Source organism: Micromesistius poutassou, assembly GCF_964030765.1.
Source record: "Micromesistius poutassou genome assembly, chromosome: 15".
Classification (NCBI taxonomy): Eukaryota; Metazoa; Chordata; class Actinopteri; order Gadiformes; family Gadidae; genus Micromesistius; species Micromesistius poutassou.
Genome location: NC_140285.1, coordinates 12899746 through 12918100, shown reverse-complemented (window position 1 = coordinate 12918100; position 18355 = coordinate 12899746). Strand labels below are relative to the sequence as shown.

Sequence of the window (18355 nt, the reverse complement as noted above, 5' to 3'; positions counted from 1 at the left end):
GTCAGAAAGGTCATTTTTTTTGTTTTCTTGTTTGTTTGTTTTTTGTCCAGGCCGTGTCCAGGTCGAGGGGTGCAGCAGCAGCAGCAGCGCAGCCGGCCCGGTGTGCAGCGCACGGGGCTGCAGCAGCGTGGTCCGCCCCTGACCGAGTCCTGAGAGCCAGGCCGGGGCCCCGCGGCGGGGGGGGCCAGACCCCCTGGCCGTGAGAGGAAGAGACGCTGGGGGGGGGGGGGGGCCGAGGTACGGGCGGTACCGTCCGCCGTCCGTGTGACCGGGAATGGGTTTCGGGGGGGGGGGGGGGGGGGGACCCCACAGTAGGAATCAACGTGACGATGAACCAAACCTATACATAAAAGTTATATATATATATATATATATTTATATATATATATAATATACCTATGGACACAGGGATACAGGTGTGCGCTTGGGCGGGCCTCCAGACAGCCTCTCTCCGGCCTCTCATTTGTCCTTGTTGTCGTAGAACTCGGCCCAGCGGTTCTCGAAGAAGATGCGCATGGCGTGCCCGGCCATGCCCACCTCCGACGTGTCCTCGTTGAACAGCTGGCAGTTGTTGAACACCAGCTGGGCGTCCGCCGCAAACTCCTCGCAGTTGCAGTACCTGAGGACCAGAGGGGGGGACAGTGGGGTCAGTGACGGGGCGGTGAGCATGCGGGAAATTCAACCGTCACACGCCGTTTAGTGTTGCGGCGATCGAGGTCCCAGTGAAGCATCCGTTAATTATGTATTCGTGATGCATTGAGTTTGTGATTTTTTTTTGCTTTTGGTCGTTTCTCCTCAACCATGTTCAAACCACGTTGTAAGAACCGTCATGTCAGGGGTCTCCTGATTCTGCTGAGCGGTGTGTCAATCCCTACACACTGGGCTCTGGAGGAAGAGATGGTTGACTTGTAACCGGGAGGTTGCTAGTTCCCCGGCTTCTCCTCGGTGAGTGTCGTGGAGCAAGACACCCAAGTCTAACTGCGCCCGTCGAGCTGGCTGGTGCCTTGTATGGATGAAGTTCCTTAAATGTAACTGTAACACTGGCCCCACCCCCCACTTCCTCTTCCTGTCTCGAGTGCTCGGTGAGCCACTGTGTGGTGCCCCAGAAGGCCCCCCCCCCCCCGCTGTGCTCACCCTCCCTGCAGCAGCCTCTCCCGCATGGTGAGGAAGTCCATGGGGGCCTTGACGATGCGGCGGTAGCCGGGCACCAGGCGGGGGTTGACGGGCTCCAGGAAGGGCCAGGCGCTGGCGTGGGCCTCCATCTCCATCAGGATGATCCTAACAGCGCACACAGAGGGTCAGAACAGGGCTGATACTACTAATACCAGGAGACACACCAGGGACAACCGGCTCCTTCTTTAAACATGCATTGATTAATGGTAGAGCTGCACGATTAATGGAAGACTAATCAGACTGGTAATTCTGGCCTTTGCAATAAGGAGAATAAATGCATATATAAATAAGAAAGTACGGATTTTAAAACACCGGTTAAATAAAAATCAAACACCAATCTGCAATTGCTTTGTCCTTATTTCTTAGTAAAGCACTTAAAGCAAAGCCCCACAGAACGTCGGCGTCAAGAATCCGGAAGTTGCAATGAACGATCGCAACCAGAACATCGGGCTTAATAAATCGCTAGAACACTCTTGGCCCTCGTCGTTTAGCCCTGGTCTGATTGGCCGGCGGGGGGGGATGGGGACCACTCACTCGCAGTAGGTCAGGTCCGGCTGATTACGGGTGGTCATGCGGCGCCGCTTGGCTGGAGAGATCCCAGCCGCGGCAGCAGCGCCGCCGCCGTCGCCGCAGTAACGGGAGGCCGAGGAGGAGGAGGAGGAGGAGGGCGCCGACGGCGGCGTGTCCTTGTGCCTGGTCGCCATGCCGACGAGGCGGCGGGGCGCCGTCTCCTCGTCCGAGCTGTCGTCCTCGTACCGCCTCTTCTTCAGCCGGGTGCGCTTCTTGGCCGAGCGCTGGCTGCCCGCTGACGCGCCGTCCTCCTGACGGACAAATGACACGTTAGGTCGGCCAGCACAAAAGACACGTTATGACAGCCAGGAGCACTGATTGGCCCAATTAGGGGCAATCTCAGCGGCCCCGCGGTACATTCACGAAAATTACAAAAGAGTGACTCCCCCCCGCCCGCCCCGCTTAGTGCATAACCCACGACCCATCTCTGTTCTACTCTGCCCTGGCCTCATCAGTTGCCACGGCGACGGAGGAGGGAGGCTGACCTTGGCAGTGCAGGTGGGACAGAACCAGTCTCCTTCGGGCACCTGCGTGACCTTGGGCCGGAGGCAGTACATGTGGCAGCCGCGGTCACAGGCGTCGCATAGCAGCAGGTACTCATCGTTGTCCCCCTTCCTGCACACCTGGCAGTTCTGGTGACGGGGACCCACACAATGCGCGCTGGTTAGGGGGGGGGGGGGGAAGAGGGTGGGGGAGGGGCGTTCACCGTCCACTCAGACGGGGCGAGAACCTGACACGAGAGGAGGAGGAGAAGGAGGAGAACCACTCACCAGTTTGACCACCGACCTCTCCCAGGCGATGGCCTTCTCCAGCTGCAGTATGCAGAGGCACAGCTGGGGGGCGCTGCGGCAGCGGTCCAGAGCCTGCCTCCAGGTCCGCAGGCGGGGGGTGATCTCACTCTCCAGGCTGGGCCGAGGGAGAGAGGGAGAGAGGGAGAGAGAGAGAGATGGAGGACGAGAGAGGGAGATGGATGGTTAGTGAACGCTGGTAAACAAGAAGCAGTGTACAGGTGGACGGTGTGAGGCGGTGGCTGTGGCTGCGGGGCGAGGCCCCCTGCAGGGCCGGGGCAGGAGGTACGACGGAGCCGGGAGACAATTAATAACGGAATTAAGAAAGGGAGGTGGATGGGAACCACTGCCTTGGGGGGGTCCGATAAACAAAAAATATAATTGTACCTGCGGGGGGAAATTATTGGTGCGCCCCTTGGGGGGGAGGGGGGGACCTTTGGGGTGGGGGGGGGGGGGGGGAGGAGACACAAATAAAAGTGTGCGTTGCTAAACAACCGACTGCACGATCATAAATTAATAAAATTGTGTCAACCACATACAAACAAACCTTTAGTCATATTTCTACATCGGACACAATTTATTTCAATATTATCAATCACCTTAAAAGCGATATGAATATTATTTAACACAGGTGTGTGTGTGTGTGTGTGTGTGCGCGTGCATGGGTGTGTAGCGTGTGTGTGAGTGAGTGTAGTGCCCGTGCGTGCGTAGCGTGTGTGGCGCACATGCATGGGTGCGTAGCGTGCGTGTGGGCAGCACTATGTGCGTGCGTGCATGCGTGCGTGCGTGCGTGCGTGCTGTTCGGCCTCACCTCATGACGTCCATGGGCGGCGCCTCCCCGGGCGTGGTGGTGACGGGGGCCAGCCGCATCACCTCCGCCGTGTTCCACAGCGGCTCCTTCAGGTAGCGCCGCTCGATGTTGCGCTCCAGGTTGGCCAGCCGCAGCACGGCCAGGTCCAGGGCGTGCGTGGCCACGCGCGGCAGGTCCGACCACTCCTTCTTGGTGCGCACCGTCCAGTCGTCGCGCGGGTCCACCTCGTGCTCGTAGTACTGCAGGTCGTCCCGCGTCGAGTCGGGCTCGGGGGCCGTGTAGGCCTGGGGGGGGGGGGGGGGGGGGGGCACGTTCAGGAGGGATTAGAGAATGGACTACATGCATCGCTTCTTCTATTGGTCGCATACATTTGTTTTAATTGACAATAAAGCTGACGTTGACGTTTTTTTCTGATCGGTTTTGCCTTGATATGTAATGATACATTACTTTACTAAATCCGTTCCGATGTATCTCAAAGGATTACCCAATGTTGCATTCGTTTACGTTTCATGCAGCGTGTACAAAGGAGTGCATGAGATCGGCTTTGGTTTAAAATCGCTTTACCTGGAATTCTGCCACTGGTGCGTCCGGGTCGACGGCCTCTGAAGACTCGGTCTTCACGACGCTCTGAGGAGCCACCTTGAGGAGAAACAAAAAGGATGCTCAATAGTGTTCTCATGCCACGTTTTGACCTTTGGCTTCTAAACATACAGCCCGGGAAAAGAGCCTCTGGCACCCCCACCTGGACGTCGGCTGCCACTGCAAAACCGACATTGTTACCATTTCTCAGATGCAAGTTTCTATCATTTGAAGTCTGCCTTCAATTTAGATTCCCACAACATGTCAAGTGATTCACACCACATCCAACAAGCGCTTTGCGTCGCCGTGAACAAAACAAAACACAGACGCAGTCACCTTGAGATGGAGGTCTGCGATGATCACCCTCTGCTCCAGCTCCTCCACCCACTGGAGGCCGTTGATGTCCACCTGCAGCATCCTCTCCTGCACCTGCCAGGGCTGCTGCAGCGCCTTCATCAGGGCCCCGTCTTCCTTCATCTTCACCTGGAATATGGGATCTGGGCAGAGAAAAACACACAAACGTCAACCATCGTCACCTAGAAAGGTAAGCTCCTGTTCCTCCCCATCACCGCCCCACTCACCAGCGACGGCCTTGGTGCACATCTGGCCCAGGTTCTCCATGTGCTTGGCCAGGTGCTTGTGGAGCACCTTCTCCCGGATGCCCCTGGGGTTGAGGGCGCGCAGCGTGGCCTGCAGCTCCTCGGCGTCCCGGATCACCCACCAGCCACGCACCATCGCTGTCATGGCAAACCAGAGTCAAAGCGTGAGGGTCCGTCCCAAACCAGGCCCCACGTTGGGAGACTCATTTCTAAAGGAGGTTTTATTACGATGTTCGGTAATGTCTCCGTTTGTGTCCGATGTGTGAGAATGACGTCGGTGTGGTGAGAGCCGTTACTAATTATTATTCATTTACTTTATTTATTGTGTAAGTAAGTGTTGAGGGAGGATGGGGCGAGTGGGGCTCACTCGTAGGGGTTGGGGAGAATTAAAATGGATTAATGTGAGACTCGTGATTCTTCTGCCTAATTAGCCTGAGAAGCCACCAACGTCAGTGTTATCTTAATGGAGGCAGAACGCTGGTGCCATCCTACAGAGGCTATAGACTATCCCCAATAGTTTATCAACTATGTTCTGATCTGTCAACTTCACTTAAAAAAGGACCTCAACTGTCGAACGCCGACGTCAATCCCCATAAAATAAAAAAATACAAACAATACTAATAACTGTGTGTGTTGTATCGTGTGGTGAGATCCCTGCCCACCAGCGCCTCCTTACACTTGGGGATGGGCTTGACCACCATCTGGGTGAAGTACTGCTGCTCCAGCTCCTGGAACACCGTGTTGGGTGGGCGGCCGCGGCGCTTGGCGGCCGCGTTGCGCGCCCCTCTCCGGGCGGGGCTGCTCCCTCGGCTGCCCCGCCGGCGCCGGCGGACGGGCCGGGAGGGCGTGGTGGGGGTCGCGGGCGTGGCCGTGGCCGTGGGGGCGGGGTCTAGGGCGGGAGAGGCGGGAAGGGGAGGAGCGGGGGCGGGGGGAGTGGTGGCGGGATCGGCGGCAGAAGCGGCGAGGTGGGGTGCGGCGGGGCCGCCCTGTGGGGTCGCCACCGCCTCGGTGGGACCTTGACCCGGGAGGGCCGATTCCGACTGCAAGGGAAACACAATCTCAGTAGGGAGTCCACAGCCGGATCACGAACAACAAACCAAGAACCACACGGCTCCAGGGGCCAGCGCCCCCCGGCTCCTCTCACCTGCAGCAGGGAGGCGGCCAGCTCGGCCGGCAGCGTGCTGAGCGGCACCCGGGGCGTGCCGGGCGAGGCGGGCCCCTGGGGCTCCGTCAGAGAGCTGGAGTCGCACGGCTCCTTGGGCAGCAGGTTGAACCACTGGCCCCGCTTCTCGGCCGTCTCCTTCACGCTGTCCTCAGGCTGCTGGCCGCCGGGCGGGTCTCCCGTCGCCGCGCCGTTGGCGCTGGGCTCCTGCGTCTCCGTCAGCCAGCTCTTGAAGGCCGTCTGCGTGAGGTCCCGGCCGGCGCCGGCCGGCGACCCGGGCCCGTCCTCGCCGCCCGAGCGGGCGCTGCTCCGCCGGCGCCGGCGGATCTTGGCGGTGCGCAGGTGCAGCTCCACCTCCGGCTTGATCTTGCGGGGCCGGCCGCGGCCCCGGGGCTGGCTCATGAGCGACGCCGTGCCCGGGAGCCCGTCGCTGTCGAGGGTCTCGTCCGGCGAGGAGCTGGGCGGCTTGGCGGCGGGAGCGGCGGCGGGGGAGGCGGGGGGAGAGATAGGCGTGGGGGTCTCCTCCGCCTTGGGCTCCCTCTTCAGCAGAGTCACGGGCACCTCGGACACGAGGACGTCCTCGGATGCTGCGGGGGCGAGAGAGAGAGAGATAGAGAGAGAGAGAGAGAGAGAGAAAAAGAAACGTTACAGATCCAGAAACACAAAAAAAAAAAAACGCACAACGTGACGTTTGCGGGACGTCTACCGCGAGACTCACACAGGAGCTCCTCCGGGCCCTCCACCAGGATGGCCCCGAGGTGCGGCAGCGCCAGGTACCGGCGACGGAAGCGGTCCTGTCCCAGGGAGACGGCCCGCATGGAATGGGACGACTGCAGCAGCTTCTTCCGGAAGAGCTGCTGGCGCTGTGAGGACATCATGAGATGTACAATAATAATGACTACTAATAAACCAATAATGAAGACAAGCAGGCCGTCCTATGGAGAGGGCGCCGTGTTTCTGTGTTGCCCCGGCCTTACCTTGGTGAGCTTATCGATCTGCCTTTCGAGCTCTGGAATGCTGGCGTTTGTTGGGCTCTCGCTCTGCCGGAGAGGATCATAAAACAAGCCGTTAAAAATCACCATCGCTTTCCCCCCCCCCCCCTCCTCAATCAACGACGCCCAGAGGAACGGATACGCACGTCGCTCAGCTTGGGCTCCTCCTTGCGTCCGCGGCGGCTAGCCCGGTCCTGAAGCAGGCTGCTGTCCTCGGCGCCCTCCTCCTCCGCCACCCGGGCGCTGCGCCTCCTCTCCTCCAGGCCCAGGTCCTCCTCCGAGCGCCCCGTACGCCGCGCCAGGGCCGCCTTCAGCCTGGGAGGAGGAGGAGGAGGAGTCAGAGCAGGGGACCGTTAGATGGGGAACGTTTAAGAGCATTGTTTCGGTTTGTTCTGCCCGTTGTGAGGGATCGCCACGGGTCTTACTTTCGCAACTTCCCCTCGATGATCCACTTGTTCTTCCTGTAGGTGGCCATGTTCTCCAGCGTGTTGTCGATGTCACTGAAACGGAACGGGTACACCGCTGGTGAGTCAACAGTCCTCTGAGGGTGACCAACACCACATACACACACACACACTAGGGCTGCAGAATGACAATTGCTATGGTTTGCCAGATATTGTCATTGCGATTAACAAATGATTAATTAAAAAAAATATCCCATAACACCTACAATACATAAACAAAAGCTGATTAATATAGGTTTTTATACATTTAAAAAAATAATTGGAATAAATGAATTGAGTTGATTGATAGTTCATTGCAAAGGCCAGTTGTGCCACGCCCTCGCCCACCCCCGGTTCCCGCCCTAACCTGATGACGATGTTGCTGCCGTTCAGCTCCTCCACCAGGAAGCCCAGGATGGAGGCCTTGGTGTCGGGCGGCAGGGCGTGGAACGTCTTGGTCCTCAGCGTGTCGCACACCTCCAGGTCGTAGCCGTGGGACTCCAGGAAGAGCCGCAGCGGCTCCGACACCGTGCTGCGGGTCAGCTCCAGGTCCGCCAGCTTGTCCCCGAGGATCTTCACCGACTGCCGGCCGCGAGGAAAGAGAGGGTCAGAAAACAATCATGTCAATGATGACTCATCAAGGCTTCAAGGTGACACACCTTGACTGACGGCTGACTGACTGACGGCTGACGGCTGACTGACGGCTGACTGACGGCTGACTGACGGCTGTCTGACGGCTGGCTGACTGACGGCTGACTGACGGCTGACTGACGGCTGACTGACGGCTGACTGACGGCTGACTGACGGCTGACTGACGGCTGACTGACGGCTGTCTGACTGACGGCTGACTGACGGCTGACTGACGGCTGACTGACGGCTGACTGACGGCTGACTGACGGCTGACTGACTGACCTCTGTTCAGCTCCACATACCTGGTAATAGGAGGACAGGCCCGGGTCGTGCAGGGCCGCCTCCAGCAGCTTCAGCATCAGATCCTGGACCTCGCCTTGCCCCTCGCCCAGCCCCAGCAGGCCCTCCTGGAGGGTGGCCAGGCTGGGAATGTCCTTGGGAATGTTGAGGCCTATGACCTTGCCGTAGCCATGCAGGAACTCCACCACCGTCAGGCAGTGAGCGAAGGCGGCGCCCGAGAGCACCACCCCGGGGATGCGGGAGAGCTCAGGGAGAGGCTGGGGAGAGGAGAGAGTGTGAAGATCACGCTCATCTCAAACCAAAACGGGCGTTTCCTCTTGAGGGCCGAGGCCGGAGACGGTTAAGATAAGATAAGATAAGTTAATCCTTTATTAGTCCCACAGTGGGGAAATTTGCAGTGTTACAGCGGCAAAGAGGAGTGCAAAATACAATAAGAAAATACTAAAAATACAAATACTGGACTATATACAACAGTGTGCACTTGTGCATATTAATGGCAGTGAGTGTGTTTGTAAGACAAGCTTAGATAATTAAAAAAGGAAAAGAGGATCTAAATGAGTGAGAGCTGCTGCAACAGCCTGCCACTACGTGCGGCGCCGGAAGTATAATAATGCGCTAGATTTGCGGGGGTTTTTTTAACCAAAAAGACGAAAGAAGGTCACCTTATGGTCGGTGAGGCACATGTCCTCCGTGGGCTTCTTCAGCTCGTCGGAGATGGTCTGCTGCCTCTTCCTCTCCTCCAGTCGTCTCTGGGCCGCCGCCCGCCTCTCCGCCGCCCGCTTGGCCGTCAGGGCGGCCTGGGCTGCGGCCTCCGCCTCCGCCTGGGCCTTGGCCAGGGCCTTGGCCTTGCTGCGGGCCCCCAGCACCCTCTTGCCCTGGGCGATCCGCTCCTCGTCCGTCTGCTGCACGGGAGGCGGGGCCACGGCCTTGGTCCTCTTCTTTCTGGTCTTCTTGGGCTCCGGCTGAGGTTCGGCGGCCTGCGTCGAGTCGGCCGCCGGCGGGGCGACCTCGTTGGTCGGTTCAGCGGTCGGCGTTGGGTCACTCGCCACCTGGTCCTTTTCAAGCTACGGCAAGCAGGGAAGGGATGAGGAGTGGGTGGGATTGGTTTTGCCGGCTGTGAAGGTCGGTGACATCGTCGCTCTTGGTGTTGTAACAAATTATGACTCATACCTTTGCTTTCTTCTTCTCCTCTCGGATCTTCTTATTCTTGTTATCCTCCTTTCTTTTCATTCTTGCCTTGGAGGGACGACAAAAGGATGAGTTGAGTGGCAGCCGCACAATTGTAAAAGACATGTTTTGAGGCACGTTTTGAGTTTCACAGACCTTTCTCTTCATTTTCTTCTTGATTTTTGCGATTTTCTCTTTATCCTCCTCCGTAATTGCTTCTGAGAACGGATCAATTAAAAAAAAAAACACAAGAGTCACTAATCAAAGAAAAGCCTCATCAGGCAAAGCAAGCTGGTGAATTATAAGAAAATATACTGCAATGAAAACAAGCGGTCCGTCCACTCACCTTTGGCCTCCAGCCGTTTCAACAGCTTGGCGTCCACCTTGCTGAGCAGGTCCACCATCTTGGGTTTGGGGGGTCTTCCAGGGCGCCGGACTTGCCCCCCCTTCGGGGCTCGGACTCTGCGGGGCTTCTCCTTGTCCGGGTTGGGCGGTCGACCGCGGCGGCCGGTGATGGCCATGATGATGGAGGGAACCTCCTCGTTGGCCAGGAGCACCCACGTCTTGCCCTGTAAGAACACACCGCGGAGGTCAACGCATGTGTGGGTGTACCAAACAGCGCTGGAGCCCACACTGTTTAAAGGTGACTAATATATTATACCACCAGGTGCGAGTGTCATTAGCCGTTAACAAGCCGTTTTGAAGTGGGCATGTCCACCTAGATGTATGACGGATGAATGAGCAACATTTGCTACAGTCCACAGGGCAGGCTGGTAGACTGATCTATCCAGCACACATCTAGGTGGACACGCCCACTATGTCAGTCAGAAGAGGCAGATTGCCAAAACGGCTTGTAATGACTAATCACACTGACACCTGGTGGAATAATAGGTCCCCCTTAACAATAGGGCGACAGGTGAAGGTTGTGGAGATGCACAGACCTCAGGTGTTTCCCTCTCTTCGTAGAAGTCTCCTATGGGCATGCGGGGGCTGAAGCTGAAGTGTTCCCTGGAGACCACGCTGTCCTGGTGCCTCTTCAAGTACTGGGGGAAGGAAGGGTCACAGTGTTAATTTATGCCACTGACATTGGGAGATCGTTCCTTGGTAATGCCTTGCAATATAGGAGAGCATACTTTGATGATTTCTGGGAACTGCTTCATCCTTCGGCCGCAGGGAGTGTAGTACCAGGTTTCCCCTTTCATTCGGCTCTCAGTCTTCTTCACACGGATCTCCCTCCTCCATCTGCAGGTCAGGAAACACAGGGAGCAGGTTTAAAACATCAGCCAACCCTTCACCTTCTACTACAGATCAAGGATGATGAAGTTTTTGGGTAGGCCACAGGTAGAAAAAGTGACATTACACACTATCAATAATAGTAATAACTAAGTAACAATAATAATAATCAAAGCATTTTACCCATGCAACAGAGGGAATTGCACCTGCTCCTCAGTTGCGACCCGCCGTCTGTTGGACTCTCCTGTATGAGGAAGGACATGACAGTTAATGTTAAAGTCGCTACATTGACAGCCATGTTACAACAATTGTACCTTTTTGCTGCACTTCCAGCCATCGACAATCACACTTCATAACCTGCATCACCTGCAGTGGAGCTGTCATCTGCATCGTTTTCCCCTTCCTCCTCTGCTGCTTCAGCCTGGAGTTTGGGCACCTTGGCCGCACTTCCTTCTTGACCTTGTTTCCTCGCCTTCTTGGGCTTCTTCAGGTTCTCGTCGGCGGAGCTGGCTTCTGAAGCCCTGGCAAGCACGGCCTCGATGATGGCCGATATGGGATCCACCTCTCCCGTGGGAGGCCCCACCGCTTGGGAGACGTCCGACGTGTCCTTGGCCTCCTCCTTGACGGGCTTCTTCCTCTTCCGGGCCGCGCCCTTCACCTTGGCTCCCTCGTCTGCTTTGGCCTCCGCCGCCTTGGGTTTCTTGATCTTCTCCACCTTCGGCGTTCTGGCCCGGGGCTTGCGCGGGGCCTTCTCCGCTGGGGTGGCTGCTGGAAATAAAACCGGTTTAAATTCTTATTAAGACATTCCGACACAAATGTAAAAGATGATATCAATCCCAGAGGAATGTGTGGCAGTGCATAGCAGCACAAGATAGGGTCGATAGAAATATGCAAACTTTTGTGTGAAAGACACAAAAAAAAAAAACATATTTTTGTCTTCCTTATTCTGTTAACAAATGTGCTATAACATATACAATGGCTGTCCTCCAAAGAAAAATCAACAAAAGAGCAACCAAACACAAAGACGTGTCTGGATGCGGACGGTGTGTGTGGCTGAGGGCTACCTGGGGTGGAGGCCTTGGGAGTCCTGGGTTTCCGGGGTTTCCCTGGAGTTTTAACCGGCCTTCCGGAAGCAGGGGAGGTTTTGATAGTGAGTGGCGGGACCCGGGGCGGGGTAGGGGTCTCCTTCAGGGCCGTGATCTCCTCTGCCATTGTCTTGGAAGCAGGGCCAGGCGTGGCCTCGTTAACAGTGGCTTTATCACCAATAGGTCCAGCAGAGTCAGGTAGGTCACATGCTTCGGCCGCCTCAACTTCAGATTCTGCTCAAACAACCCAAAAAGAAGATATCGTTATATATATATATATATACACACATTTATCTGCAATATACATCATATAAACAAGGAATGTTGTTTTGATTCATCAAAAGCAATTTTGAGGGAAAAAAATATGCCCTTTAAAGAAACGTTGAACTCATCCAATATTCAAAAGCATTTAAAAATGATAAACCACTAACTGAAAGTATTGGGTGTGTACCTTGGGTCAATGTGTGAAGCGGTGCGGTTGAGTCTGCGACAGAGGTATTGATCTGAGATGAGTCCACGTTGGACAGCTCCATCTGCAGCGAGTCAACGTTGGATTCCTCGAGCTGAGAGGTGCTGTTCAGGGAAGAGTCCAGCGTGGCATCCCTGGTGCTCACACCGCTGGCCATGGTCTCCTCTGCCTGAGAGGTCTCTTCTGCCTGGCTATCATCAAACTCCTCCTCCTCTGAGGAGGAACCGTGGCTATCCAGGGTCGAGTCGGCCACGCCAGAGGGGTCTTCGTCCGTGTGGGAGGTGCGGTCGAATTGAGACGTTTCTCCCGCCATGAATGAGCTGTCGTCCATGCGGGTGGACTCGTTCACGTAGGAGCTGTCCCCGTCCATGCGAGACGTGTCCTCCATCCCTGAGCTGGAGAGGTCCACTCTGGAGGTGCTGTGGAGCATTGAATCGTCCTCAGACGGAGAGGTGTCGTCACAAGACCCTTCCTCAGCCGCGCTGCAGTCGTTGCCCACACCGCTGTTGCGCTGCGGGGGCCTTGCTCCGATCACATCCCTGCCGTCACCGTCCTCTTCCTCCGTTTTTGGAGACGGCGGTTTTGGCGCTTGAGGGGAAGGGATGTTGATGCATGAGGCTTTTGTCACAGCACTGGCTTGGGCCAATGGAGAGGCAGCGGCTGCTGAAGTAGTCGAAGACACCAAGGGGGGGGGGGCCGACACAAAGGTAGTTCTGGAGGCTTGCGTGGTTGAAGGAGGTAGGGAATACAAGGGCTGGGATGCAGGACCTTGGACTGAGGGTGCCAGCCGATCTGTGACCACTGGTGCTGGAGATAAGGTGGATGCTGGAGCAGTAGTATGAGCAGGTTGAGTTGTAGGAGACGTTGACTTCTGAAGCTGGAGTGTGGGCACCAACTTGTCGTCAGTAGAGGGAAAAGCGGGCACTAATCTGGGAGGTGTAGATACGGAAGAGCGAGGTTTAGGTGGTGCAGGAGATGAGGAATCTTTTGTCAAAGGTCCTGATACTTCTGGTGGCGCTTTGGATGGATCTGGGAAGCGCGATGTGACTGGATGGGACCTCGACCCATCAACCATCTGCTGGAGAGCAGAAATGGGTGCCGAACCCGAGTAAGAAGGGGCAAGTGCTGTTGCGGTTGTGTGGCTTGTGGTGTACGGGGAAGAGGTCATACGAGGAAACAACATCTTCCTTCCATCAGAATTAGACCCCAATGCCGGAGCAGTGACTAACGGAGCAGAGGAAACTACTGGCAGCCTGGGGGCATTATCCAGCAAAGGTGGCAGTGCAGGTAACTTGGAAGGTAAAGCAGACACGCGGGAAGGAGATCCCATTGTCCTGTGTGGAGATCCAGCCGAATCAATCTGGGAACCACAACCAGAGGGAGGCCTCAGGCCCTGTACCATTAGAGGAGGGGAGGAAAGTCTCGGAGACCCGGCTACAGAGTGTAGAGATGCCAAACTCGGGGGCGTTGCGACTCGTGGCGGTGTCGACACCACAGAGTGGGCTGGATCGGTGCCTGGTCCCGGGGCTGACCCGGAAGAGACCACAGGAGCCATAGAGAGCTGGGGAGGTGTTGACGCTTTTCCCAAGGGAGACGTTGAAACGGCGGCCGGGGATCCAGAGGGATGAGACGCCATGGATCGAGGGGAGGCATTCACTGCTGGTTCCCTCTTTGAAATGTCAGGGCACTGGGCTGCAGACTGCTCAGCATGCTGACTGTACTCGTGAGGTAAGGGCGGTTTGGGTTGGAAACCATCACTTCTAGGCAACCTGTGGCCACCTCTGGCCTCGTCCATCAATTTGTAGCCTTCATCCACCTCCTGATAGGTTTCACTCATATTACCTGAAGAATAACAGAGAAGAGAATCAGAATGATAAACCACTTTTCATTATTTCACATTAGCATCAACCACATTAAGTTTAAGGGATGAAAAAAAAAGAGCAAAAAAAAAATAATCGATTGTACAAGGACAGAATCTTAACGAGTAATTAAAAAAAAGAAAAGAAAAAGAAAGCCAGTTTAGCCAGAATTGTATACAATTGATGTGCATTAATACCTGAGCTGACCACGTTTCTTTAACTGCTGATTACTGGGGTAGAGCTAGCAGAATCCACTTTTAAACAGCAATTTCAATGGTATATCCATTAGGGACATTTTGAAACATGAGACGTATCCAGTTTAATTGCCTTTTAGTTAGGCTATGGTTGAAGGTTATCGTTTAAGGCAGGGTACTTTGTAATTCACCTGTTATTATCGCCTGAAATATTGACTGAATGATTGCTCTATAAAGAGGAATGCTGCTGACCAATTGCTTGCTTGGAAGCATTGTCTTCTAGGCACATATACCTCTCTAGACACACCGGGTCGGGTCAATCACAACTTCTTATCTCATGTGGGGTGGGATTGATAAGATGACTTTACAGAGGAGCGCCCTATGGGAGAACTGTTGAGAATTATGTGTCACACGTGTCGTTTGCACCGATTGGTTGTAGGTCTATCCAATTGTGAATTGTGTAAATACAGACTAATACGCATTTGAAAATTGGTCTGGTGATGTCAGTCAGATGACTATCTATTATCAGTCAGGCAGTTTGTTTCAACAAATAATAAATAAATGTAAGGTTAACCAAAGGAAAATGAATACATGTATTACCTTGCATGACAGCAGGCCTTCCTACATTGGCTGGATGAGGGCTCCTCTCCCTGCTCTGACCCTGGGGTGAACCACCATCCTGTGCGCTTGAGGGTGACAGCATAGAGACAGAGGAGACCGGCAGGGGGCTACTGGTCCCACCCCTGCCTATATTATGGTGCTGCGGGCTGCCTCGTGGAGGAGTGAAGTTCTGTGGCGCTGGAGGAATCATCGGAGACTGGCTTTGCGGCTGAGATGGTGTGGTTGGCTGCGGCTGGGGAGCGGGTAGGGCGGGGTGATGGGGCTGGTAATAGGGCATCCCGTTGGGCATCATGCTGTAATGCTGAGACTGGTGCTGCTGCTGCTGGTGGTGATGCTGTGGGTGATGCTGAGAGTGGAGATGCTGTTGAGATGGCTGATGCGCGGGTGACTGTAAAGACTGCTGCTGCTGGTGATGCTGTGATGAGGAAAGCCCAGGGTGCACATGGCTCTGGTAGCTCCCATACACACTGGGAGAGTTGAAGCCCATCTGCTGTGGGCCTGGGTTACTCCTATTCCAGTACTGACCGCCAGGTGAGGACATGTTCGGTGAGCCTGCCACTGGGGGCTGGTGGGAGCTTCCCATGCCCCCATTGAGCTGGTACTGTCCATGTCCCTGGTAGTGGTGCTGTGACTGAGGCTGCATCATGCCGGAGGGAGGCTGCTTCTGGTGCATCCCATGGCCAGGGGATGGACCCATGGCTGAGCTGTATTGAGCCTGTCCTCCCCATAGGTAGTCGTAGCCCATGCTGCTCTGGTGGTTGCTCATATGGGGGTACGGTGTTGTTGGTGGATGGGAGCCAGGCACACTGGACCCGAGTACAGTAGTCACGCCGTTCACATTCATTTCGCCATTCATATCTGTCAAATAGAAAACATATGTTGTGGATTTTAGTGATAGGAAACACAGATGACCTGATAAGCTGCATCGGTAAACATATATGACTGCTCTAGGGATGAGATGACTAGAGCAAGCACCTCAAGCTGACTACCGTATACATCATTCCTGCTCGGGACACCAACGCTTATCCTCAACTTACAAGAGCAAATTTTCCTCACTGGGCTGGTGGCATGTAATAGCACAAGAATAACATGAGGATAACTCTACACAAAAACATGTTTTTTGAGTCAACATTTTTGTGTCCTTTTTTTGTCTATAGCTTTTGCTCTTTGTAATATCTCAAATCTCTGAACCTACTTTACAGGAGCCCCATCTTTTTGGCGTTTCTCTACACCATTCATTTGACTTGCATGGGGTTCATGCGAAATGTTATGTGAAATTGAAGAACACTCACTCTTTCCCTGCTGGGGGAAGCTCATGGAGGACCCGTTAGTATAGAGAGAGTCCCCTGAGGATCGTTTCAATCCTGAGTTGGTTGATGCTGTGGGCTGTGTGCCATAGTTGAAATGGTTATTTGCCTCCATCTAGATTAAAACAACAAAAGAGGAAAATAGTTAGTAGAGAAAACTTGTAAAATGAACATCTTCCTACACCTATGTTTCCCTGACAATTAATTTATGAAATATAGCAGGTTATAATGGAGGTGGTGGTTAGTAGTCATTTATGAGAGTAATATCTGAGTCACATGGCTATGCAACACAATGCTGTGTACAGCATAAATCCCATGATTCAATACTTTAGCAGCAACAGCTTGTATAGCTACGACATTGTCAGTGAACAGAGCTGACAGATAATGTCAGACAGACTTTGCACAAAAGTTATCAATTGGTGAACACATTTTATTGTGACCTTTGGAATGAGTTGCCATATTTTGGCAAGTGCCATTTAAAACGGTTTTAAGACACCCACTTAAATATTGTAGCACTTCCAAAAGGAAATAATCAAAGAATACCACATAATAATTAAAGCCCATAATAGTTGATTTTCTGTATGTAAAGAGTTTAAGTTCAAGAGGTTTTGTCCGGAACTAAATTTGATGTGGGGAGCTCTGTTATAAACCGTGTATTAATCCAGGGCTTAAATGCTTTTTTGAGCAGACCAAGGGCAGATTTAACGACGGTAGACCTGATCAAATGTGCCTTTGGTTATATTGTGGCCGTTATGTTCTCGGAACACATGGGACCCCGCATTTCACGGGTCACACTTTTCGGAGAAGAACTCCGGCAAACACTAATCTGTAATGCGGCTGGTGTGGTACAGGTTGGGGAACATCTCTGACGAGGCGCAGCAAACAAGAACAGTCGCTCGCTTCCATCTTTCATGATAAATGGACGGGCCATACAAATACCCAAAGCCTCCTAACTTGACATGGATGTTAGTAAATAACTCATTGAATCATGATCGGGCGATGGAGGGATACAAACGTGCTACTTAAAGTCAAATGATCCGTTTGCTAGTCACATTGTGCCTCTACAATAGGAACATGTCCCTTGGCGTGAACGTATAATCGTTTTTCATCATTCAATAAGGCCTCATAAGTGGCGCAGGCACATCCTAGCGCCGCGATAGTTAGCCCGGTAGCTTAACGCTAGCTCTCCCACGACCGATTCATTTCTAGCCGTGCTCGTAAGCCACGATAGGAGTCCAAATGTGTTCCTACATCTAGCTTGTTGAAAGGTCGACTGTGGTAGACATTTCTTCCTCAAGCAACCGGGTCCACCAATTTTAGGTATGGGCTCCAAGGTTATTAGGCGACAATTAAGACAGTTACACTTAGTTAGCATACAGCTAGCAGACTGATGGGCATCGAGAGCCCGGAGCACAGCGCTGCTGCTGCTATCCGGGAAGTTAGCTAAGTAGCAGATACTATCAGTACCACGCTCATACCCATTGATACATCGCTCAGCAGAGAACATGTATAGCCGAAAACAAACCCGTTGTTGGTGAGTATTATGCACTCATCCCCACTGGTTTCCATCCGTATGATCCTTTTGTTCGCCAGCTAGCAGCCAGATGAAGTTGCATTGTTTACGCTGCAACGCATAGAGAAATTCAACCTCCACCTCCTACTAGTGCTACACTCAAAAGTTTCACTCGTATTGCAATAAAGCAGTCCTAACCTTTCATTCCTCGGATGTGTACAGACCCTGATGCCTCGCGGCTTCACACTGCCGGATGAATGTGGGAAGATGGCACAACGATAAATAATAAACAACTATTATCTAACCTTTGGGTTTTAAATTAGCAAACATGGCTGGTGTGGTCCGCTGCAGCCATGATCACAGAACACAAGCCAGTGGCAAAGTCTCAGCAATAACGAAATATACATCCGGTCAGAGGCATTTGCCTCACAATACTCACTCAATAATTGCATTAAAAATCATAATAATAAATGCAAAGCGTATCATTTAAATTAATGTTTCAAGTTAATGTGAACCAATAAATACGTTTAACCCACAGTCATGAGATTGTAAGGATAATAAGGAAGGAAGCAAGGAATTACAGCTCAACATTTAATTAAATGTACACGTTATTCCCCAACACTATGGGGACATTAACAAGAGGACATATCCCCAACTTCAGAAGTCTGAGGCCTGACTGCCCTTAGCTGACACATTAGTTCGTTTTTTAAAAACTTCCTTCTGATTCGTAAGGTTTTGAAAATATGCCAATTCCATATAGCTTTTTCGGATTAAACAAATAAATAATATAAATTTAAAAATACAATTAAATCCAGGGGTGGAAGCAGAGCACTTGTACTGTGCTTTAGTAAACGTTTGCG

General features: G+C 53.4%; 1 protein-coding gene across 1 annotated transcript; it reads right to left on the bottom strand.

The window, feature by feature from the left end:
* Positions 1-291: 291 nt before the first annotated feature.
* Positions 292-17837, bottom strand: baz2a (bromodomain adjacent to zinc finger domain, 2A). The gene is made up of 30 exons (XM_084479297.1): positions 17694-17837; positions 15968-16097; positions 14655-15533; positions 11984-13843; positions 11512-11766; positions 10814-11215; positions 10631-10691; positions 10348-10456; positions 10156-10257; positions 9561-9783; positions 9371-9432; positions 9218-9283; positions 8710-9111; positions 8050-8304; positions 7485-7699; positions 7100-7174; positions 6821-6989; positions 6660-6722; positions 6401-6545; positions 5665-6269; positions 5197-5560; positions 4503-4658; positions 4258-4418; positions 3907-3981; positions 3343-3626; positions 2514-2649; positions 2229-2375; positions 1708-1994; positions 1135-1278; positions 292-619 (listed from the first exon to the last, which is right to left on the bottom strand). Exons 2-30 carry the CDS (start codon positions 16095-16097, stop codon positions 460-462), a joined length of 7992 nt encoding a protein of 2663 aa, XP_084335423.1. The 5' UTR covers positions 17694-17837; the 3' UTR covers positions 292-459.
* Between the last annotated feature and the right edge of the window lie 518 nt (positions 17838-18355).